The 25528-nt window shown below is 42.8% G+C and overlaps 1 protein-coding gene across 1 annotated transcript; it reads left to right on the forward strand.

Annotated features, from left to right (window-relative positions):
• The first annotated feature begins 124 nt into the window (after positions 1 to 124).
• Positions 125 to 25283, forward strand: pcmtd1 (protein-L-isoaspartate (D-aspartate) O-methyltransferase domain containing 1). Its single transcript, XM_020462909.2, has 7 exons — positions 125 to 360; positions 19098 to 19407; positions 19563 to 19729; positions 19971 to 20073; positions 20348 to 20519; positions 21347 to 21470; positions 22145 to 25283. The coding sequence occupies exons 2-7, from the start codon at positions 19268 to 19270 to the stop codon at positions 22534 to 22536; spliced, it is 1098 nt and encodes a 365-aa protein (XP_020318498.1). The 5' UTR covers positions 125 to 360; positions 19098 to 19267; the 3' UTR covers positions 22537 to 25283.
• The last annotated feature ends 245 nt before the right edge of the window (positions 25284 to 25528 follow it).

A 25528-nucleotide genomic window follows, 5' to 3' on the forward strand; every position in this document is an offset into this window, starting at 1 on the left:
GGACTTCATACAGTGGCTTTTATGCCCTCAGAGATAAAGACCAATAACTAATGTCCACTAGAGAGGACAGCAATGTATTGCTGGGTCTCAGCAGGATATGTCTTAGATGTTTTACCCTGGTTCAAAGTTTCCCCTTGGGGCAATCATTAGGCTGTTGCAGCGCAAAACACACGTTTGTCTGCCTACAGCACGTGACATGTGTTTACATCCTCTCAGCTGTGTTCCTTCGGAGTGAAGAACCTGCTGGTAGGCTAGTCACCACTTCACAAACTACAGCTCGTTAAACTAACTGACCTTGTTTTTTTTCCCTTTGAAGTGCATCCACCCCGGGGACTGAGTTGATTCATTTGACTCGGCGCTGTGAGTATTTTCCAATCTAAAGTGCAATGTCAACGTTTTGTATGTTGTTAGAAAGTGGCCACTCGAAAATGGTAGCTGACCAGCTCTAGCTCGTTAGCTACCACTGCTTTGTCTGAGTTGGTGACGCACAGACTTTGTTTGGGCCCGCATAATTAGCAATGTGCTAAACCTAATTTCAAGAGACTGTTGACATCTTTTTACAACAATGCCTAGCTGTCACCTCGACTTAACCAACCCTTCCACCATGAATCGCAATGCATTTTTTTTGCCTATTATTTCGTCAAGATTTAGCTAGCTATTTTAGTTAACTAAGTTAGTTGATCATGGCCATCATTCGACTGAAAAGCAGCCATCGAGCAAGCTAGCTAGCGTTGGCAACGTTCACGATGTGACATGCTATTTGGTCCACATTTTCTAACGTTAACCTGCAATGCTGGTAGATATTAGCTATGGCCCTAACGTTGTGTGAAATGTGTTTTGTCACACTTTGCTTACATAACAAGTACTAACCTGAAATGTTAGTTAGGGTAACTAAAATGTGTTGTCTGTCTTTCATGCATGATTAAAATAACGCATCACAACAACACGTACAGTAGGTTTAACCTAACGTTGGGTAACGCGTCGTTAGCAGATGCAATTTAGAAAGTCGGCGGGCTACATTATGAAGCTAAATTCAATGTTATCAATGTGATAGTTATTAACCATAAAAAATGATATCCTGCCCATTTCCTGTTATTGTTTTTCGCCCCTACCACACACAGTGCAGATATAGCTAACATGGTACACTCGTAAGATGATTGGCTAGAAAACGTTCACCCTGTGTCTACTAGAAAGCGGCTGATTGGTTTCAAATAGTTATGTCAGTCATGGATGCGAACTAGCCAATGAATACATTCTATCATCAGACTACAGTAGCTGCCTACAGAGGCTAAATTGTAATGTATCTGACAAAAACTCGCGGAGTTTTTTCCCCCTCTAGATGTAGCTAGGCATATTCGTTTTAGCAAAATCCATAGCTAGTTTGGAGAGCTAAGTGAACAAACTAACATTAGGGTAGTGGACAGCCTACTGTCAAGTGTTCATTGACAAATTACTCTGTAGTACCAGGGGAAATAAAAGTATATTTACATTTCTACTGTCCCTGAATGACCCCTGACTTATCTGAATCATAATTTATTTACTATTTTCCCACATCCGCACTTTCAGTAACACTGTACAACCTAGCGGCCTAGCCTACATCTTGGCCCCGTCCAGATAGAGCATGGCATTGTGTATTTTTTATTTTTTACCTTTATTTATTTTATTTTTTTTACCTTTATTTATTTTTACCTTTATTTTATTTTTTACCTGTATAGATAGTTTCACTGAGCATGTTATTGGGTTGTCCCAGGATCGGTTACATGTTTCATCACCCTGCTCAGCCGGTTGTCCCTGTCTCGTTCTTAGATAGGCACATGACATGTCACTGCATGCTCTCTCCAGGGGTGGTTCTCGGATTTGAAGACATTTGGGGCTTAACCCAAAGCCAGTAGGGGGGTCTGGGGGCATTCTTCCCCAGAAAAAAAATGAATTTCAACAGCTAAATTCATGAATTTAGGGCACTTGGATATGAACATTGAGAGATTAGATCTTCCCTCCTCCCAAAGCAGACACTGCCAATACTCAATTACAGTAGCATCTGTGAGACTCTGGAACACTCTCTACTTTGGAACACATACAGTGCATTCGGAAAGTATTCATACCCCTTTACTTTTTACACATTTTGTTACGTTACAGCCTTATTCTAAAATGTATCCCCAAGAAGACAGTGGCCTCCATCATTCTTAAATGGAAGAAGTTTGGAACCACCAAGACTCTTCCTAGAGCTGGCCACACGGCCAAACTGAGCAATCGGGGGAGAAGGGCCTTGGTCAGGGAGGTGACCAAGAACCCGATAACAGAGCTCCAAAGTTCCTCTGTGGAGATGGGAAAACCATCCAGAAGGACAACCATCTCTGCAGAACTCCACCAATCTGGCCTTTGTGGTAGCGTGGCCAGGCTGAAGCCACTCCTCAGTAAAAGTTACATGACAGCCTGCTTGAAGTTTGCCAAAAGGCATGTAAAGGACTGGGAGACTACTCAGGATCAAGGGAAAGATTAACAGAGCAAAGTGCAGAGAGATCCTTGATGAAAACCTGCTCCAGAGTGCTCAGGACCTCAGACTGGGGTGAAGGATGACCTTCCAACAGGACAACGACCCTAAGCACACAGCCAAGACAACGTAGGAGTGGCTTCGTCTAAGCCTCTGAATGTCCTTGAGTGTCCCAGCCAGAGCCAGGATTTGAACCCATCGAACATCTCTGGGGAGACCTGAAAATAGCTGTGCAGCGACGCTCCCCATTCAACCTGACAGAGCTTGAGAGGATCTGCAGAGAAGAATGGTAGAAACTCCCCAAATACAGGTGTGCCAAGCTTGTAGCGTCATACCCAAGAAGACTTGAGGCTGTTATCGCTGCCAAAGGTGCTATAAATTTGCTAACATTTCTAATCGGGTTCAAGTTATTATGGGGTGTTGTGTATAGATTGATGAGGGGGAAAAAACTATTTAATACATCTTATAATAAGGCATTAACGTAACAAAATGTGGAAAAATTCAAGGGGTCTGAATACTTTCCGAATGTGCTGTACATCAACAGTGTATTGCCCAAAACCCTTCAACTTCAAACAGACTCTGACCTGTCCAATGAGTCTCTCTCTGTGCAGTAATTAGAATTCATAGAGCAGCTTTAGGTGATACACCCTCCTCTGCCTTTCTCCATCGCATTCTCTGTGTCTGTTGCTGTCTCTTGTCTGCCCTCCTCTCTTGTCTGCCCTCCGCTGTCTCTTATAATGTCTGTTTTTATAGTTCACTCCGTTTTCTACTTGAGTCATCTCTCTCGCTCTCTCTCCCCCCTGCGGCTGCATGCAGCTAACCACACCAAGCCCGGCCCCCTGTTACTCAAGGAGAGAGCAGTTGCTCAACCATGGAGTTACGAGTACTTTCTTGCCTTTAACCCTGCATGGTCAGATGGATGCAACAATTTTGGTGACCTGTATTATTTCACAATAGAGGTGGACCGATTAATCGTAATGGCCTATTAATTAGGGCCGATTTCAAGTTTTCATAACAATCGGAAATCTGTATTTTTGGGCGCCGATTAAAAAATAAATAAATAATGGTTTACACCTTTTATTTAATCTTTATTTAACTAGACAAGTCAGTTAAGAACACATTCTTATTTTCAATGTCGGCCTAGGTGGGTTAACTGCCTCGTTTAGGGGCTGAAAGACAGATTTTCACCTTGTCAGCTCGGGGGATCCAATCTTGCAACCTTACAGTTAACTAGTCCAACGCAATAACGACCTGCCTCTCTCTCGTTGCACTCCACAAGGAGACTGACTGCCTGTTATGCAAATGCAGTAAGCCAAGGTAAGTTGCTAGCTAGCATTAAACATATCTTATAAAAAACAATCAATCATAATCACTAGGTAACTACACATGGTTGATGATATTACTAGATATTATCTAGCGTGTCCTGTGTTGCATATAATCTGACTGAGCATACAAGTATCTGACTGAGTGGTGGTAGGCAGAAGCAGGCGCGTAAACATTCATTCAAACAGCACTTTCGTGCGTTTTGCCAGCAGCTCTTCGTTGTGCATCAAGCATTGCGCTGTTTATGACTTCAAACCTATCAACTCCCGAGATGAGGCTCGTGTAACCGAAGTGAAATGGCAGGCTAGTTAGCACGCGCTAATAAGGTTTCAAACTTCACTTGCTCTGAGTCTTGAGGTGGTTGTTTCCCTTGCTCTGCATGGGTAACGCTGCTTCGATGTGGTGGCTTTTGTCATTGTGTTGCTGGTTCGAGCCCAGGGAGGAGCGAGGAGAGGGACGGAAGCTACTGGCAATACTAAAGTGCCTATAAGAATATCCAATAGTCAAAGGTTAATGAAATACAAATGGTATAGAGGGAAATAGTCCTATAATAACTACAACCTAAAACTTCTTACCTGGGAATATTGAAGACTCATGTTAAAAGGAACCACCAGCTTTCATATGTTCTCATGTTCTGAGTAAGGAACTGAAACGTTAGCTTTCTTACATAGCACATATTGCACTTTTACGTTCTTCTCCGACACTTTTGTTTTTGCATTATTTAAACCAAATTGAACATGTTTCATTATCTACTTGAGGATAAATAGATTTATTGATGTATTATATTAAGTTTATTTGTATAGCTTTTAATCTTTTTAAATGAATTTATCTTATTAACACTTTGTTCTAGCTAGCTATTTGTGTAGGTAGCTATCAAGTAAACGCAATGATAATAGCAGTATTGTTATAATTGTCATTATTACAAATATATATATATATATATATATATTTTTTTTTTATACATCGGCCGATTTAATCGGTATCGGCTTTTTTGGTCCTCCAGTAATCGGTATCGGCGTTGAAAAATCATAATCGGTCGACCTCTATTTCACAAGCGTTCTATACACTATTAGTTTGTATATCTTACAGTCTGCAAACTATCTGCTAGTTTATTTTCTTAGCAAGCATGCTATTTTGTTTGTTTTTTCGCGTTGTTCGTAACTTGTTTTGTACATAATGTTTCTGCTACCGTCTCTTATGACCGAAAAGAGCTTCTGGACATCAGAACTGAGATTACTCATCTCAGGTTAGACAAAGAGTTTTTCTTCAATGAGTCGGACGGGAGGGATATACTACAGACACCCGACTGGGGCCAGATCCTCGCTGGAAACTGAGGAAAAAGATCAGGGTGCCTTGGCAGGATCAGGCGACGAGTGGCTAATCTGCCTTTGCCTTCTGTCCTGCTAGCTAACGTTCAATCGCTGGAAGATAAATGGGATGAACTGAAAGCACTTATATCCTACCAATGGGACAATAAATACTGTAATGGCTTGTGTTTCACCGAGTCGTGGCTGAATGACAACATTAAGAACATACAGCTGGCTGGTTATACACTCTATCGGCAGGATAGAACAGCAGCCTCTGGTAAGACACAGGGCAGGGGCCTATGCATATATGTAAACAAAAGCTGGTGCACAATCTCTATAAGGAAGTCTCAAGGTTTTGCTCGCCTGAGGTAGAGTATCTCATGATAAACTGGAGACCACACTATCTACCTAGAGAGTTTTCATCTGTATTTTTTTTGTAGCGGTCCACATACCACCTCAGACCGATGCTGAAACTAAAATCGCACTCAATGAGCGATTGCTGGCACAGACTGGATTATGTTCTGGGATTCTTCCAATGGCATTGAGGAGTACACCAAATCAGTCACTGGCTTTATCAATAAGTGCATCGAGGACGTCATCCCCACAGTGACTTGTACGTACATACCCCAACCAGAAGCCATGGATTACAGGCAACATTCACACTGAGCTAGAGGTTAGAGCTGCTGCTTTCAAGGAGCGGGACTCTAACCCAGAAGCTTATGAGAAACCCCGCTATGCCCCCCGAAGAACCATCAAACAGGAAAAGCGTCAACACAGGACTAAGATCGAATCATACTACACCGGATCCGACGCTCGTCGGATGTGGCATGGCTTGCAAACTATTACTGACTACAAAAGGAAGCACAGCCGAGAGCTGCCCAGTGACACAAGCCTACCAGACGAGCAAATTAACTTCTATGCTCGCTTCGAGGCAAGTAACACTGAGGCATGCATGAGTGTATCAGCTGTTCCGGACGACTGTGTGATCACACTCTCCGCAGCCGATGTAAGACCTTTAAAGAGGTCAACATACACAAGGCTGCAGGGCCAGACAGATTACTAGGATGTGTACTGCGAGCATGAACTGACCAACTGGCAAGTGTTTTCACTGACATTTTCAACCTCTCCCTGTCTGAGTCTGTAATAGCAACATGTATCAAGCAGACCCATAGTTCCTGTGCCCAAGAACACTAAGGTAACCTGCCTAAATGACTATCGGCCCGTAGCACTCACATCTGAGGCCATGAAGTGCTTTGAAAGGCTGGTCATGGCTCACATCAACACCATTATTCCAGAAACCCTAGACCCACTCCAATTTCCATACCGCACCAACAGATCCACAGATGATGCAATCTCTATTGCACTCCACACTGCCCTTTCACATCTGTACAAAAGGAACACCTACGTGAGAATGCTGTTTATTGATTACAGCTCAGTGTTCAACACCATAGTGCCCTCGAAGCTAAGGACCTTGACACTGAACACCTCCCTCTGCAACTGGATCCTGGTATTCCTGACAGGCCACCCCCAGGTGGTAAGGGGAGGTAACAACACATCCGCCACGCTGATCCTAAACACGGGGGCCCCTCAGTGGTGCGTGCTCAGTCCCCTCCTGTTCACTCATGACTGCACGACCAGGCATGACTCCAACACCATCATTAAGTTTGCTGATGACACAACAGTGGTAGTAGGCCTGATCACCGACAACGATGAGACAGCCTATAGGGAGGAGGTCAGATACCTGACTGTGTGGTTCAAGGACAACAACATCCACCTCAACGTGATCAAGACAAAGGAGATGATTGTGGACTACAGGAAAAGGAGAACCAAGCACTCGTCCATTCTCTTCGACGGGTCTGTAGTGGAGCAGGTTGAGAGCTTCAAGTTCCTTGGCCTCCACATCACCAACAAACTAACATGGTCCAACACACCAAGACAACCGTGAAGAGGGCACGACAAAATCTACTCCCCCTCAGGAGACTGCAAATATTTGGCATGGGTCCTCAGATCCTCAAAGTTCTACAGCTGAACCATCGAGAGCATCCTGACGGGTTGCGTCACTGCCTGGTATGGCAACTGCTCAGCCTCCGACCGCAAGGTACTACAGAATCTAGTGAGTACAGCCCAGTATATCACTTGGGCCAAGCTTCCTGCCATCCAGGACCTCTATACCAGGCGGTTTCAGAGGAAGTCCCTAAAAATTGTCAGACTCCAACCACCCTAGTCATAGATTGTTTCACATGCTGTTGTGCAAATGGAATAGACAACAGGTGGAAATTATAGGCAATTAGCAAGACGCCCCCAATAAAGGAGTGGTTCTGCAGGTGGTGACCACAAACCACTTCTCAGTTAATATGCTTCCTGGCTGATGTTTTGGTCACTTTTGAATGCTGGCGGTGCTTTCACTCTAGTGGTAGCATGAGACGGAGTCTACAACCCACACAAGTGACTCAGGTAGTGCAGCTCATCCAGGATGGCACATCAATGCGAGCTGTGGCAAGAAAGTTTGCTGTGTCTGTCAGCGCAGTGTCCAGAGCATGGAGGCACTACCAGGAGACAGGCCAGTACATCAGGAGATGTGGAGGAGGCCATAGGAGGGCAACAACCCAGCAGCAGGACCGCTACCTCCGCCTTTGTGCAAGGAGGAGCACTGCCAGAGCCCTGCAAAATGACCTCCAGCAGGCCACAAATGTGCATGTGTCTGCTCAAACGGTCAGAAACAGACTCCATGAGGGTGGTATGAGGGCCCGACGTCCACAGGTGGGGGTTGTGCTTACAGCCCAACACCGTGCAGGACGTTTGGCATTTGCCAGAGAACACCAAGATTGGCAAATTCGTCACTGGCGCCCTGTGCTCTTCGCAGATGAAAGCAGGTTCACACTGAGCACATGTGACAGTCATGAGATGCCGTGGAGAACGTTCTGCTGCCTGCAACATCCTCCAGCATGACCGGTTTGGCAGTGGGTCAGTCATGGTGTGGGGTGGCATTTCTTTGGGGGGCCGCACAGCCCTCCATGTGCTCGCCAGAGGTAGCCTGACTGCCCTTAGGTATCGAGATGAGATCCTCAGACCCCTTGTGAGACCATATGCTGGTGCGGTTGGCCCTGGGTTCCTCCTAATGCAAGACAATGCTAGACCTCATGTGGCTGGAGTGTGTCAGCAGTTCCTGCAAGAGGAAGGCATTGATGCTATGGACTGGCCCGCCCGTTCCCCAGACCTGAATCCAATTGAGCACATCTGGGACATCATGTCTCGCTGCACCACAGACTGTCCAGGAGTTGGCGGATGCTTTAGTCCAGGTCTCGGAGGAGATCCCTCAGAAGACCATCCGCCACCTCATCAGGAGCACGCTCAGGTGTTGTAGGGAGGTCATACAGGCACGTGGAGGCCACACACACTACTGAGCTTCATTTTAACTTGTTTTAAGGACATTATATCAAAGTTGGATCAGCCTGTAGTGTGGTTTTCCACTTTAATTTTGGCCTAGGAACGGTGGGTTAACTGCCTTGTTCAGGGGCAGAACGACAGATTTTCACCTTGTCTGCTCGGGAGATCCAATCTTGCAACCTTACAGTTAACTAGTCCAACGCTCTAACCACCTGCCTCTCATTGCACTCCACGAGGAGCCTGCCTGTTACTCGAATGCAGTAGAAGCCACGGTAAGTTGCTAGCTAGCATTAAACTTGTCTTATAAAAAACAATCAATCATAATCACTAGTTATAACTACACATGGTTGATGATATTACTAGTTTATTTAGCGTGTCCTGCGTTGCATATAATCGATGTAACGCTGTGGGATGATTTAACAAAAGCGCATTTGCGAAAAAAGCACAATCGTTGGATGACTGTACCTAACCATAAACACCAATGCCTTTCTTAAAATCAATACACAGAAGTATATATTTTTAAACCTGCTTATTTAGCTAAAAGAAATCCAGGTTAGCAGGCAATATTGACCAGGTGAAATTGTGTCGTTTCTCTTGCGTTCGTTGCAAGCAGAGTCAGGGTATATGCAACAGTTTGGGCAGCCTGGCTCATTGTGAACTAATTTGCCAGAAACTTACGTAATTATGACATAACATTGAAGGTTGTGCAATGTAACAAGAATATTTAGACTTAGGGATGCCATCCGTTAGATAAAATACCGAAAGGTTCCGTATTTCACTGAAATAATAAATGTTTTGTTTTCGAAATGATAGTTTCCGGATTCGACCATATTAATGACCAAAGGCTCGTATTTCTGTGTGTTATGTTATAATTAAGTCTATGATTTGATATTTGATAGAGCAGTCTGACTAAGCGATGGTAGGCAGCAGCAGGCTCGTAAGCATTCATTCACACAGCACTTTCGTGCGTTATGCCAGCAGCTCTTCGCAAGCACAGCGCTGTTTATGACTTCAGCCTATCAGCCTAATGGCTGGTGTAACTGATGTGAAATGGCTAGCTAGTTAGCGGGGTGCGCGCTAATAGCGTTTCAAACGTCACTCGCTCTGAGACTTGGAGTAGTTGTTCCCCTTGCTCTGCATGGGCAACGCTGCTTCGAGTGTGGCTGTTGTCGATGTGTTCCTGGTTCGAGCCCAGGTAGGGGCGAGGAGAGGGATGGATGCTATACTGTTACACTGGCAATACTATAGTGCCTATAAGAACATCCAATAGTCAAAGGTATATGAAATACAAATGGTATGGAGAGAAATAGTCCTATAAATACTATATTAACTACAACCTAACACCTCTTTCCTTGGAATATTGTCTCAAGTCTCATGTTAAAAGGAGCCACCAACTTTCATATGTTCTCATGTTCTGAGCAAGGAACTCAATCGTTAGCTTTTTTTACATGGCACATATTGCACTTTTACTTCTCCGACACTTTGTTTTTGCATTTTTTTAAACCAAATTAAACATGTTTCATTATTTATTTGAGGCTAAATGGATTTTTATTGATGTATTATATTAAGTTAAAATAAGTGTTAATTCAGTATTGTTGTAATTGTCATTATTACAAATAAATAAAATAAAAAAATCGGTCGATTTAATCGGTATCGGCTTTTTTTGGTCCTCCAATAATCAGTATCGGCGTTGAAAAATCAGTCGGTCGACCTCTAATTTCAACAGTTCACTAATTAACTAAGGCTATATTTCTTTGGACCGCTGCGTGGCACAGTGTTACAATTTTAATAAAAGTGCATAAATTGATGAATGCAGACTTTATTTTGTGTATATATATATTTGGGGGGGGGTAGATTTAACAGTATAAATGGAGAAAGCCCAATTGAAATCGCATATACTTTGTGTTGCTACCCTAGTGTCATGAACTACTCATAAAGCATATTTTAGAACTTTTATTATCCCAAAACACAAAATAAAACATCAAATATTGTGATATATTTCGTTCATATATCGCCCAGCCCTACTGTGTGCTCAAACTGTAAAAATTCAAGTGTCGGTGGCGCAGTGGTCTAGGGCACTGCAGCGCAGTGCTAGCTGTGCCACCAGAGACTGGGTTCGCGCCCAGGCTCTGTTGCAGCCGGCCGCGACCGGGAGGTCCGTCGGGCGACGCACAATTGGCCTAGCGTCGTCCGGGTTAGGGAGGGTTTGGCCAGTAGGGATATCCTTGTCTCATTGCGCTCTAGTGACTCCTGTGGCGGGCCGGGCGCAGTGCACTCTAAGCAGGTCACCAGGTGCACAGTGTTTCCTCCGACACATTGGTGCGGCTGGCTTCAGGGTTTTATGCGCGCTGTGTTAAGAAGCAGTGCGGCTTGGTTGGGTTGTCGTTCGGAGGACGCATGGCTTTCGACCTTCGCCTCTCCCGAACCCGTACGGGAGTTGTAGCAATGAAACAAGATAGTAACTTCTAACAATTGGATACCACGAAAAGGGGGTTAAATTATTATTTTTTTAAATGCAAGTGTCCGCACAACACAACTCCAAACATGACCGACAAGAAGCTATTCTTCAAGAATCAATAGGTACATATCATTAATTTAGAAGTCCAAAAATGGATGTAAAAGTGCCCCTCTAAGGGACTATGCATTTTCAATGTTTTGTTCACCTACAATCTAACCACAAAGCTGTTCAAAGTTTATTTGTCATATATACATGGAGTATATAGTACAGTGAAATGTTTACTTGCAGGTTAACCTCTCGACAATGCAAAACAATAGAACATGTAAGTAGCTAAGTGAATAAAGAGAAATAAACACTCAAGTAGTGACAGCCTATATAAAAAAATATCAGACATGAGCCAAGCATGTTTACATGTAGAATGGAATAGGTTATGATTCATTAAATTTGGTTAGTTCTACCACCTCAACATAGCTAATTTTAAACTGGGTTAAATATTGTGTGTGTGTGTGTGTGTGGTAAAGTTCAGCTTCAGTCCACAGGGGGGCACAGTGGCACTGTCGGAAGATACTTTTGGTCATGTAGTGCATGTGGACACCTGCTCATAGAACATCTCATTCCAAAATCATGGGCATTAATATGGAGTTGGTCCCCTTTGCTGCCTGCACTCTTCTGGGAAGGCTTTCCGCTAGATGTTGGAATGTTGCTTGGGGGACTTGCTTCCATTCAGCCACAAGAGCATTAGTGAGGTCGGGCACTGATGATGGATGATTAGGTCCGTTTGGCGTTCCAATTCGTCCCAAAGGTATTCGATGGGGTTGAGGTCAGGGCTCTGCAGGCCTGTCAAGTTCTTCCACACCAATCTCACCAAACCATTTCTGTATGGACCTTGCTTTGCTCACAGGGGCATTGTCATGCTGAAACAGGAAAGGGCCTTCTCCAAGCTCTTGTCACAAAGTTGGACGCATAAAATCGTCTAGAATGTAATTGTATGCTGTAGCGTTAAGATTTCCCTTCACTGGAACTAAGGGGCCTAGCCCGAACCATGAAAAACAGCCACAGAGCATTATTCCTTCTCCACCAATCTTTACAGTTGGCACTATATAATGGGGCAGGTAGTGTTCTCCTGGCATCCGCCAAACCCAGATTCGTCTGTCGGACTACCAGCAGGTGAAGCGTGATTCATCACTCCAGAGAACGCGTTTCCACTGCTCCAGAATACAATGGCTTTACAACTCTCCAGCTGGTGCTTGGTATTGCACATGGTGATCTTACATGCTGAACACACCACCTGTGTTGCGTGTGTTGCAATTTTTTTTTTACACATACATGTTATTCAATCATTGCACCCACACTGCTCGCCCATGTCAACAAGCGTCTGAGTAGCCAGGCACCAAAATAGATCTTGTTTCTGCTAAGCCTGCTTCTCCCTTCTCCTCATTGGTTTTTAGGAGCATATACCCACGTGGGTGATTTGAAAGATGTTCCACACTCCAGTTGTGGTAATGCACCTTTTAAAGTTGTTGCCAACTGCCATATTAAGTCCAAAGAAGAATAAACCTGAAGGATGAGAGATTATTAGAAAACAAACATTTACCCTTCTATCTGTGGATTAATTGTCAGAGTAGAGGACCTTGTGCATTTCAGGTGAAATAACAACCCAATGTTTATATCTCCAGGACAAATTATCTAGCAACAGAAAGCTAACTAGCTAAATTGCCATGAATGTTTTTAATGCTTTTTGACCTGTCCCCTAAACAAGGCAGTTAACCCACTGTTCCTAGGCCGTCATTGTAAATAAGAATTTGTTCTTAACTGACTGACTTAAATAAAGGTTAAATAAAACTAATATAAATATGGCTGGTTCAGAGTTTGTTTTGATATTTCAACCTGCGTGTCCTGATCGCGTCTGATGTGGGTGAACAAAATCCACATGCTCGCCCGGTCTAGTCAGCATGTTACGCTTGTGTGCGACTGCTCGGCCATGGAAACCCATTTCATGAAGCTCCAGATGAACAGTTCTTGTGCTGACGTTGCTTCCAGAGGCAGTTTGGAACTCTGTATTGAGTGTTGGAACCGAGGACAGACGATTTTTACGCGCTACGCACTTCAGCACTCGGTGGTCCCATTCTGTGAGCTTGTGTGGTCTACCACTTCGTGGCTGAGCCATTGTTGCTCCTAGATGATTCCACTTCACAATAACAGCGCTAGTTAGCTGGCTAGTTAATGTAGCCAAAGATTATAGGGTCCCCTAGGAAACACTGAACATCACTTTGGTTCCTACCCTGTCACAATAACTCGTCATTCGTTGTTCAACACTATTCAAAGTGCCCACTATTATTTACATTCTAAGTATAGAATCGGAATAAACATTCTATTTCCATGATTTCAAAAGTTCACCCAAGTGTTTTGATCTAAATCGCAAAAAATAAAGCCTAGTATTTTTTCCCATATCTTGGCAGTGTGGAAATTATCTGAAATGAGTGCAGGAAATGCAGAAATGGATGGAAATACAGGAAATAATTTTAGGTTGAAGTTGAATTGAACAGTATTAAGCAATCAGAATGGAGAAAGACTCATTGAAATAGTTTAGAATATATGTGTTGCCACCCTAGAGTCATGCACTACTTTAAAAGCAAATGTAGAACTTTTATTAATCAAAATGTAAGACCAAATTTGAAAAATACCATTATATGATATTTTGACCATATCGCCCAGCCCTACTCTAGCAGGGAGGAAATTTGACAAACTGACTTGTTGGAAAGGTGGCATCCTATGACGGTGCCCCGTTGAAAGCCACTGAGCTCTTCAGTAAGGCCATTCTACTGCCAATGTTTGTCTATGGAGATTTGCATGGCAGTGTGCTTTATTTTATACACCTGTCAGCAACCGGTGTGGCTGAAATAGCCAAATCCACTCATTTGAAGTGATGTCCATATACTTAGAGATATCTCTATCATATGTATGATATATCTATATATCTAAAGGTTCAAGGCTGAATCAAAAACATGTAGGGCCGAAGCCCAGGCCTAATGACGCCACTGGCTCTCTTGACTTCACTATAAGCCCAGTAGGTCAACTCAGGCACACATTCTGTTTAACCATGTCAAATGATCACGATTTGTCGTTAAATCTGGGTCACGTTATGTAGGCAAATGTTAAGAGTTTTGCCGATTTAGAAATGTATCTTAATAGAGCTGACTATTAACTTCTTCTACCTGTTATAGTCCACAACTTTGTGCCCTGCTGAATGTTTACATAGTTCCGCAGCCAGTCCACAAGGTGGCGCAGCACCACTCTTACTCTTTGTGGTGCACCCTGCATGGCTATGCATTTCAGGGAGGGTTTAAAGAGCAAGGACAAAAAGCTGCTTCTGTAACACTGTATGGTACGATCACACGTCGGTGAGAATGAAGCAATTATTTAATTTTCCAGTGTGTGAACGAATATAGCCAATGGAAAATGACCTCTCCACAAGGCCTAGCCTGCTAGCTGCTACTTCTACGATGTCACCTCCGAATGTAATCTTTATTAGCTGACTCGGGATATGTCAGGTGGAGATGCTGAGAAAGCAAGTAGAGAATTCAAGACGTTTCTTCTTCCTCTGCTGCATCTCTCATAAATGGGCATTATAACTTCAATTATTAGTTGCTGCCTGTCCTGCAGTGATTTTCATGCTTCATCATAAGACTATACTTACGTTTTATGGTATTATGAATGAATATCTCATTGTGGTTAACATGCATGAACTCATGAGGATTTTGGATACATTTTGCCTCTACCGTTTAATGTGCTTACGAGGTAGTTCACTAGATATCAAGGACTGAGCACCAAAGGGACATAACTGACGATATCTGAATTGTAGTAGTTCGAAAAACGTTCGAAAAACGTATATAAGTGTCACTCCACAATAATTGACAATACAAAATACAGTTAACACACACATTGTGGACCACTCAAATAGGGTTTTGAAACGCACACAAAAATCTGTCAAACATGGTACAGTATTTCCTTTGCCATCATCTGTAAAACTCACCTCAATGCACATGTATGCATAAACAAAGTACAGTATGTATAAACAAAGTACAGTAGATGAAAAGATATTTAGGCACTTTAAAAAGAAAGGGTATTGTTACCTGATGAAATGCCGCACTTTGTTTTAATCTAGACTGTTAAAATGATTGTTTTGGCTGGGCAGCTGATGAAAAATACATTCCCTAATGTCATTGTATAACCCACAGTAAAGCAAGGCATGGGCTTCCAATACATTTTATTTAACATGGCAAGTCAGTTAAGAACAAATTCTTATTTACAATGATGGCCTACCAAAAGGCGAAAGGCCTCCTGTGGGGACAGGGGTTGGGTTAAAAATACATTTTTAATTTAAAAAATATACGACAAAACACACTTCACGACAAGACAGAAAACACTACATAAAGAGAGACCTAAGACGACAACACATGGTAGCAGCACAAAACAGGGTACAAACATTATTGGGCACAGACAACTGCACAAGAAGTTAGAGACAACAATACATCACGCAAAGCAGCCACAACTGTCAGTAAGAGTGTTCCATGATTGAGTCTTTGAATGAAGAGATTGAGATTAAACTGTCCAGTTTGAGTGTTTTGTTGAAGCTCGTTCCAGTCGCTAGCAGCAGCGAACTGAAAAGACAAGCGACCCAGGGATGTGTGCGCTTTGGGGACTTTTAACATAATGTGACTGGCAGAATGGGTGTTGTATGTGGAGGATGAAGGCTGCAGTAGATATCTCAGATAAGGGGGAGTGAGGCCTAAGAGGATTTTATAAATAAGCATCAACCAGTGGGTCTTGCGACGGGGTGTACAGAGATGACCAGTTTATAGAGGAGTACAGAATGCATTGATGTGTCGTATAAGGAGCATTGGTGGCAAATCTGATGGCCGAATGGTAAAGAACATCTAGCCGCTCAAGAGCACCCTTACCTGCCGATCTATTAATTACGTCTCCATAATCTAGCATGGGTAGGATGGTCATGTGAATCAGGGTTAGTTTGTCACCTGGGGTGAAAGAGGAGCGATTACGATAGAGGAAACCAAGTCTAGATTTAACTTTAGCCTGCGGCTTTGATATGTGCTGTGAGGACAGTGTACTGTCTAGCCATACTCCCAAGTAGTTGTATGAGGTGACTACCTCAAGCTCTAAACCCCCAGAGGTAGTAATCACACCTGTGGGGAGAGGGGCATTCTTCTTACCAAACCACATTACTTTTGTTTTGGCGGTGTTCAGAACAAGGTTAAGGGTAGAGAACATCTTGTTGCACACCCTAAGAAAGCTTTATTGTAGAGCGTTTAACACAAAAATCTGGGGAGGGGCCAGCTGAGTATAAAACTGTATCATCTGCATATAAATGGATGAGAGAGCTTCTTACTGCCTGTTCTATGTTGTTACTGTAAATTGAGAAGAGCGTGGGGTGTAAGTTTGAGCATTGGTGACAGGCAGTGGCTGAGACAGCAGAGATGACCAGATGTGGACTTCAGGAAACAGCAGAGGGAACACCCCCCCCATCCACATCGATGGAACAGTAGTGGAGAGGGTAGCAAGTTTTAAGTTCCTCGGCATACACATCACAGACAAACTGAATTGGTCCACTCACACAGACAGCATCGTGAGGAAGGCGCAGCAGCGCCTCTTCAACCTCAGGAGGCTGAAGAAATTTGGCTTGTCACCAAAAGCACTCACAAACTTCTACAGATGCACAATCGAGAGCATCCTGGCGGGCTGTATCACCGCCTGGTATGGCAACTGCACCGCCCTCAACCGTAAGGCTCTCCAGAGGGTAGTGAGGTCTGCACAACGCATCACCGGGGGCAAACTACCTGCCCTCCAGGACACCTACACCACCCGATGCTACAGGAAGGCCATAAAGATCATCAAGGACATCAACCACCCGAGCCACTGCATGTTCACCCCGCTGTCATCCAGAAGGCGAGGTCAGTACAGGTGCATCAAAGCTGGGACCGAGAGACTGAAAAACAGCTTCTATCTCAAGGCCATCAGACTGTTAAACAGCCACCACTAACATTGAGTGGCTACTGCCAACACACTGTCAATGACACTGACTCTACTCCAGCCACTTTAATCATGGGAATTGATGGGAAATGATGTAAATATATCACTAGCCACTTTAAACAATGCTACCTTATATAATGTTACTTACCCTACATTATTCATCTCATATGCATACGTAGATACTGTACTCTATATCATCGACTGCATCCTTATGTAATACATGTATCACTAGCCACTTTAACTACGCCACTTGGTTTGCATACTCATCTCATATGTATATACTGTACTCGATATCATCTACTGTATCTTGCCTATGCTGCTCTGTACCATCACTCATTCATATATCCTTATGTACATATTCTTTATCCCCTTACACTGTGTATAAGACAGTAGTTTTTTTGGAATTGTTAGTTAGATTACTTGTTCGTTATTACTGCATTGTCGGAACTAGAAGCACAAGCATTTCGCTACACTCGCATTAACATCTGCTAACCATGTGTATGTGACAAATAAAATTTGATTTGATTTCTAACTTCATACACTGCACTCTTTGAGAGAGGTAGTTAGCAAACCAGGTCAAAGACCCCTCAGAAACACCAATACTCCTTAGCCGGCCCACAAGAATGGAATGTTCTACCGTATCAAAAGCTTGGGCCAAGTCAATAAAAATAGCAGCACAACATTGCTTAGAATCCAGGGCAATGGTGACATCATTGAGGACCTTTAAGGTTGCAGTGACACATCCATAACCTGAGTGTAGACCAGATTACATACCAGAGAGAAAGCCAGTCAGTTTATTATTGACATGTTTTTCCAACACTTTTGATAAAAAGGGCAAAATAGAAATAGGCCTTTTTAATAGTTAGGATCAGCTTGTTCTCCCCCCCTTTTAAATTTCGGATGAACCGTGGCTGCCTTCCAAACAATGGGAACCTCCCTGGAGAGGAGATACAGGCTTGGCGATTATAGGGGCAACGACCTTAAAGAAGACAGGGAGAAACTTAGTAGCAGGGCAGTGGAAAAAGAGGTCAGTGTAACTGAGAGTCAGAATCCCGAGTGTGGGAACCGTCTGTCCCATGGTTGGGTAAACAAGAAAGTTCATAGTCAACAAAGCATGCAGGAATTATGAGGCAAAATGCACAAGGGAAAAAAATATAACGACTTGGGGCTAGCCATTGTAAGTTCAGAGTCACTCGCCCCAACAGTGTCTGTGTGCTTGGCAGAGAGGGGGGGAGTGTGGTGGGGGTACCTGTACCAGACAGGGGGAGACAACCAGGGCAGACTGTGAACAGATCACTAGGTGGAATCCAAGGAGCAGTGCAGCAGGCAACGGGAGTAGGTGTCACACCCACTTGGGAGAAGCTTTTATTACAGTAGATGATCTCTGAACAGCAGGAGGGGGGCTTCAAGGCCTCCGGATTTGGGTGGGGTAGCCTGCGATTTGTTGGGCTCAAAGGCTTCGACATTTGAAGTTGTATTTGGTCTGTCTGGTCTGTCTCAGTTCCAGGTTGGATGGTGTATTAATCATTCCAGGTCATTTTTTTCCAAAATTAGGTTGTAGTTTTGTAGTTTAGACCTGGAGTGAAGGTTATGCTGTGGAGGGTAGCATCCTGTATATGTCCCTGCCGAAGAATCTATCTTTTTGTAAAAAAAAACATGTTGAATAATGTGAGCTCACATGCATCTGTGTCTCTCTCTTTCTCTCTCTCTCCCTCCACTTCTACAGTTAAAATGGATGCATTGTTACAAAAGGTACAGACACATTTATCTAGAGGAATGTTTGTGTATCGACCAGTCTCAATAGCGAAAGGGACCACTCCACATCAACATTTAGCAAAAGAGCTTTGATATTGCTTGGATAAATCTCTATGTACATATGGTTCTGTCCCAAAAGTGCATTTAAAAAGGATTGTTTCTTCCGGGTATTGACCAGTTGAATAGGATGCCTATGCATTTCTCTGCGTAGTCTCCATCTGTAACTACATGGATCATTCCTTCTGGGTCTCTCCACAGACTGACATCCCCTGCTATACTTCTAATCTTCCACCTCTCAACATTGTCTCCCTCTCTCTCAATTCCCTAGAGTTAGCCTGTCTTCATATGACGATGGTGTGAAGTGGCCCCAAGGGAAGAACACAATCCCTCAGGTGTCCTCTTCATCTTTCCATGCCACATTAAGACAACAACCCAGCGCTCCACTTGTGGAAAGAAGAGTTTTGCACCCGCTTTTTGTTCTACTGTTTCTTTCTCGCCATGGGGGGTGCGGTGAGCGCCGGGGAGGACAACGATGATCTGATTGACAACCTGAAGGAGGCACAGTACATCCGTTCGGGCTACGTGGAGCAGGCCTTCAGGGCCATCGACCGCGGGGACTACTACCTGGTTGGCTACAGGTACTACAGTACCCATAATGCTCTGCACAGCATATTCAGTTTTGTCTTGGGGGAGAATCCTAACTTGCATTGATGTACATTGAAGAATGAGTGGAAGTTACGATTTGCCTCTTAGTAAAGATGTTCCTGAAGCTAACACTTTATCAATACTGCAGGGACAATGCCTACAAGGACCTGGCTTGGAAGCATGGCAACATTCACCTGTCTGCCCCCTGTATCTACTCTGAGGTGATGGAGGCGCTGAAGCTGCAGCAGGGACTGTCCTTCCTCAACCTGGGCAGTGGGACTGGGTACCTCAGCACCATGGTGGGACTCATCATAGGTAATGACGCTGCTGCCCCCCCCCCCCCCAAATTTAACCTATGCTTTCAGGGAAATCTTGATTTGATTATTATATAGTGATGATATACATTGATGCTCTAGCACTAATGTGTTAACCTATGCTTAAGTAACACACATGAACAGCATATGAAGTCAAACACAGACTCGTATCTTCTTTCATAAATTATATGTAATTACTGATAATGAAATTTAAAAATCATTATTATTTTTTTAATGTGTAGGTCCATTTGGAGTGAACCATGGAGTTGAGCTCCACAGGGATGTGGTGGATTACGCCAAGGAGAAACTGGATAACTTCATCAAGAATAATGACAGCTTTGATAAGTGAGTTGGATGCTTAATCAAAGTGTTACAAATGTTATGTAGCGTGTAATGGTGCATGCAGTGAAACTCTAGTTAAATAACTAGCTGCAGTTCAGTTAGTATTTATGTGCCTGCCAATTCCCAGACATGGAAATTGCCGCCTTAAGATTGTGTCTTGCAAATGGAATGCATTTGAAAGTGTTCAAATCTGTTTGTTTATTTTTACATTTCTTCTCAGACTGATAGAAAAACGAGTTGGCTTACTTGTATTACTTTTTTATTTTGTTTTTGTCAGGTTTGAGTTCTGTGAACCCATCTTCATAGTGGGCAACTGTCTGGAGATCTCGTCAGACAGTCGCCAATACGACCGTATCTACTGTGGTGCGGGGGTGCAGAAGGATCATGAAAATTACATGAAGATCCTGCTCAAAGTGGGGGGTATTCTAGTGATGCCTATAGAAGATCAGGTAAGCGGTAGAGAACGCCTCTGAATATTGCAGATGATGATGATGATGATGATGCCGCCCCCATCGGGAATCACTTCATCTGCATCCGAAATGGCAACTTATTCACTGTAGTGTACTATTTTTGACCAGAGCCCTGTTCAAAAGAAGTGCACTATTTGGACTAGTGTGCCGTTTTGGACGCAGATGAAGTGAAATCGCCGTGGTCTGCAATGACCAATGATGTTATGATTCCCAGCCATCGTTATTGTGCATCAGAAGCCCCTGAACGGGGACTTTCACCATCATTCTTCTCTATTTTGTCCTCCACGAAATTGGTAAATAGCAACAACACTTGAAAAATAATGACGTTGTGTGGTACTCAAGCAGGGAAGGGAACCCAAAACATGTTTTTAAGGGCTTGCAGAAGCCCACACAGTCTTCCATCCTGTGAATTGAAAAGTCAAGCTGCTTATGTTGTTTTTCTGAAAACGGCTGAAACTCCTACGTTGCCAGGTTGGTTTGGTGGCTCAATAAGGATATACAAGGTTTTGATGAGGCCTCTACATCACAGCCAAAACCAGCTTTTTGTCAATTAGACATTTGATTTGAAAGCACCAATGTCCCTTTCTGGTGTGGAACTAAAAATGCATATAATAGATGTGATGTTGTCCCTCTGTTGTCATGGTTATCGACTGTGTTGTTATCATGGCTGGTATAAGTTCCCCATTAGCTAGTGGAATGGTGGTGTTATTGTGGTTGGTATAACTTCTCTGTTGTCTCAATGGACTGATGCTGTTGTTATTGTGGTTGCTATTCAGTAACTGTCACTCTTTTGTCTCTTGTTGCAGCTGACCCAGATCACCAGGACTGGTCAGTGTTCCTGGGAGAGTAAGAATATCCTGGCTGTGTCGTTCGCTCCTCTGGTCCAGCAGAACAGAGCTGAGGGAAGCAAGCCTGATGCAGTAGATCTGCGTGAGTCCTCTACTCTATCCCCCGTTCTCTACTCTAACCCCCGGGTCTTATTCACTAGGCACCAAAAGGAAAAGAACTGAAACGGGGACAGAGTACCTGAATCCCCCCCCCCCCAAAAAAAATAATACTTTGCTACGGTGTGCATTAGTGAATATGAACCTGTTATTTTCTGTTCTGCTCTCTGTGAAAAGCCACATTAGAACAATTCCCCCTTTGTTTAGTTTTCTGTCTATCTTTTGAAGTGTAAAGTCATTTATTTAAAGTTAAAAGATGGATGTTTCTAAAAAGAAATTAATTAATTAATAATAATATCTTTGCTTTGACTCTAGAGGCCTCACTGCCCTGCAGGTTGGATACATAATACTACAAATTTCAAGCACTAATGGATTTTTCCATTTCTTCTTTTTCTGTAAATGAAGATGAAGTTTGTGCATTGATGTGTATTATTGATGTTTATATTTGTTTTTTTTTGTGTGTTTATTTTTTTGAATGCAGGGCTCTTTTGAGAACGAGACTTTGGTCTCACCATGATTCCCTGTCGAAATAAAGGTTAAATAAGTATTGTCCACAAATGACCGGACAATATCTGGAGCTCTTGTGTGCTGAATCGTAATAGAGAATTATATTTTGGTGAATGTGATTTGACCAGCCATCTTTTCCCCTCGTCTCCTCAGCCCCGGTGACGGTCAGGAGTCTTCAGGACCTGTCTCGCGTCTACATCCGCCGCACCCTCCGAGATCTGACCAATGAGGAGAGCCCTGACAAAGGCCTGGTGCAGAGGGCGCCCCAGAAACGCAAGCGCAGGCGTTGCCGGCGGCGACGTATTAACACTTACGTCTTTGTGGGCAACCAGCTGATCCCCCAAGCCGTGGAGAGCGAGGAGGACGAACGGATCGAGGAGGAGCAGCACAAGGAGGTGCAGGTGCAGGAGAAGGAGAAGGAGGAGGAGAGAGACATTGGCAGCATTGAGATACTGAAGGCAGTAAATGTACTGCGAGATAAAATCATGACTTTACCTCTGCCTGAATCGCTGAAGGCCTATCTGTTACACTACCGAGACAAATGACTGATGGCTCAACCTGCTGGCATCCATTCTAATGGATACAATGCCTGCTGAGATGCTTTTCCTCACTTTCTTTTTTTCCAGTGCAGAATGATGTAGCATTATTTTTAATTTCTCTTAAAGGTGAACCTGGAATGGAGACCGAGAGACTTCCTGCTTGTCTTGGATACTATGATCTGTTTTTTTTTATGTTGTCTATTGTTTTGGATTTTTGGATTTGTATATCAAAGCTTTATTTAAAAGCCTACTGAATGTTTTTCAAAGATTATATTTTGAGGATGTAGATTTTATCATATGTTAATATTCCAGCAAATTGTCACTAAATGAAATTGTATAAAATAAAAAATGCTAACTATATTTGTTAAGAATATGATAATGAAAAGATCCATAATTTTACTGCAACTTTTTCTAGAAGCTTTAAAGAACTTATTACGGAATAAAGATGTACAATTGCTGAATGGAAGAACCAGAGACAAATGCATGTACACCTCATATTATTTGAATCAAAGACTTATGGAACATTTTATGAAACATTTTTCTCATGAATTTTTGAAGGGGCAATTCTTTCATTGTTCTTTCCTCACACTGTTATGTTTGAGTAGAGAGATTTTTTTTTTATGCTGCGTGACGACGAGAGATCAGTGGGACTCGGACTAGATTGCTTTGTGATTTCACCTAGAGGGCATTCGTAAATCTATCAGAAGTGTTACTTTTAGAATGGTTATATCCTCATATTTTATCTCACTTTGCTCTTAAGTAACATACATTAGGCTTTTATATGACTAGGCATTTTCATTTGGTGATACATTTTTATGGCCATGAGTGATTTGTCCGGCAGACTTCTTTCCCCATATTTTTTGCTGACTTGCAGAAGGGTTTATAATCATCATGCCAGCGGTTTGGCTACTGGGGAATCTAATTAATGAACATTTCTCTAATGGCGAATGAAAATGGCCTTCTCATAAATGTCTTGATCCGAGAATCTATTTTTCCCCCCGGCACAGCATCTCTAGTTCTTTATCATGACCTTTAGCACTTACAGTACTTCAGAACAAACAAGAACCTGCTTTGAACTCACAGGGGTATATGAGTCATATAATAATATTGTGCAGTGATAAGTGGTATGGATTCTCTTAAAGGTCATGTTTGTCATCTTTGGCCCACAAGACATCCACTCATGATCATTTGGAGGTGATGTCCAACATGATCAAAGATGTACTATTACTTTCTATATTAAAAGAGGTGGTGTGTTTTTAAACCACAAAGAATGACCCGAGGCGGGTCATGGCACAAAAACTCACAATACGTTGTATTGTACTGTATTTTCTATTTGCAGCAGTGCAAAATCACAACGATGGGAGATTTTTGTCATCCTTTCTCTGTACTGTTGGTGTATTCAACATAGCAAGCACCTTTATTCTGTTGTCCTAAATCATGAAAAGAGAGTTGTCATCCTTGGGTTGCTGTATGTGTTTTTACTGTGGACTGGAGCAAATGACAAGACACATGGTATTTGAGTCAGGTAGCTGTATGTGTATCAATTATCATTTAATTGTGACACTCCCAGTTTAAGAGATGGCTTTTAAAATGCCAAAACACCCCATCACATCCGCTCCTTCTCAAGTGATTCTTGATTTATGGGAAAGTAAAAGGGGACATTCTGACCACTGGCGTGCGTCTAGGAATGATGGGGTGCTTCTACAGTACATTCCAGAAATGCTTGAAAAAGAATAGCATGCTCAATACCCATTGGTAGATGTAACGTTTGTATTCATATTTGACAGTTGTGTCACATTACTTGGAAATTCCTGATTGATCTGGCTTTGAAAGCATTTTTTATATTTCAATAGCTGAAATGATAGTTGTTGATTTATTATTGAGGTGAAATGCTGTATGAACGTGTCAACAGTACAGTAGCTGGTTATGATACGTTGGGTTGTAAAATCATTTGCATTAGGTTTGCTTTGTTTGTTGTTGTAGCGCCTTCTTGCTGTCACAAGGCACTGCGGAGTCTTCTTGTATGTAGATCCAAACTCCACTTGTGTTAGTTCTATGGCTAAACAGGCATGTGCGCAAAGCTTTCCATCTTGTTCTGGTGTAGTGTATACTATTTGGGTTTAACATGGGGTTAGTTGATTTCTATATATTGGTTATTGTATTTTGTGAAGATCCTGTAGACCTTTTTCCATCATGACCTGAGCAGTGTTCGTATTGCCAGGAAAACGTTTGAATTGTAAGCAATAATACATAAATGACTTTAACTACAAAAAAAGAGGAAGCAGCAGAACCGTATGGCTCTGATTGGCAAAAACAACACTTTTTATAGTCATCATTTTGAAAAATCTAATCTCTGAAAAATGCAGAGATGCTAAATTATGTACACATGAAACTGTTGAAATCATTGTTTACAATTGGTTAAAACGGCAAAGTTATGGTGGACATAGTTCAGGAGTCATATTACCCCCATGTACCAGAGGTGATGCGTTATCATATGTACAGTAATACTTGATAGGATTGTTTGGTTCCCCAAATGGTCCCCACAGTAAAGACCCAATTCCAAGCCTATGTTTTGGTCTTGCCCTCAATCTATTTGTAGTAAGGCAGAACTATTGTTCTGTTTTTTTTCTTCTCCTTATCAGGCTCTTGTTGATATCTCAAAGTGTGATTGATGGCAGTTCATTGTTGAAATGGTGTCAGTTGTTTCCTCTGTACATGTTTCGGCATACACAAAATAAAGGTCACAGACTTCATATTTTGCCTCTGTTTAAATCATTAATGCCTTCCCACTGTCATAGAGTCCCACAGCTACTTCTGTAGCGCCATGCTTTTCTCACCCCAAGTATTTCAGTTTCAATTCTTCCTCTTTGCCAAGGACTCAGTGAGTCGGGGTTTAATCTTTGTCTAATTTCTGTCTACAGAAGTAGCATAGCAACAGCCTTAACCCAGCACTAGCCCAGCACTGACTGTAACCCAAAAGATAGTCAATTGTGGTCAT

This window comes from Oncorhynchus kisutch, linkage group LG27, assembly GCF_002021735.2.
Source record: "Oncorhynchus kisutch isolate 150728-3 linkage group LG27, Okis_V2, whole genome shotgun sequence".
NCBI classification, from domain to species: Eukaryota; Metazoa; Chordata; class Actinopteri; order Salmoniformes; family Salmonidae; genus Oncorhynchus; species Oncorhynchus kisutch.

Bases quoted from the DNA above. Each gene is read 5' to 3' on its own strand.
- pcmtd1 (XM_020462909.2), top strand. From the start codon at position 19,268: ATGGGGGGTGCGGTGAGCGCCGGGGAGGACAACGATGATCTGATTGAC. The intron at 19,408-19,562 runs GTACTACAGTAC...TCAATACTGCAG, and splicing joins TACTACCTGGTTGGCTACAG to GGACAATGCCTACAAGGACC. The intron at 20,520-21,346 runs GTAAGCGGTAGA...CTCTTGTTGCAG, and splicing joins TGATGCCTATAGAAGATCAG to CTGACCCAGATCACCAGGAC.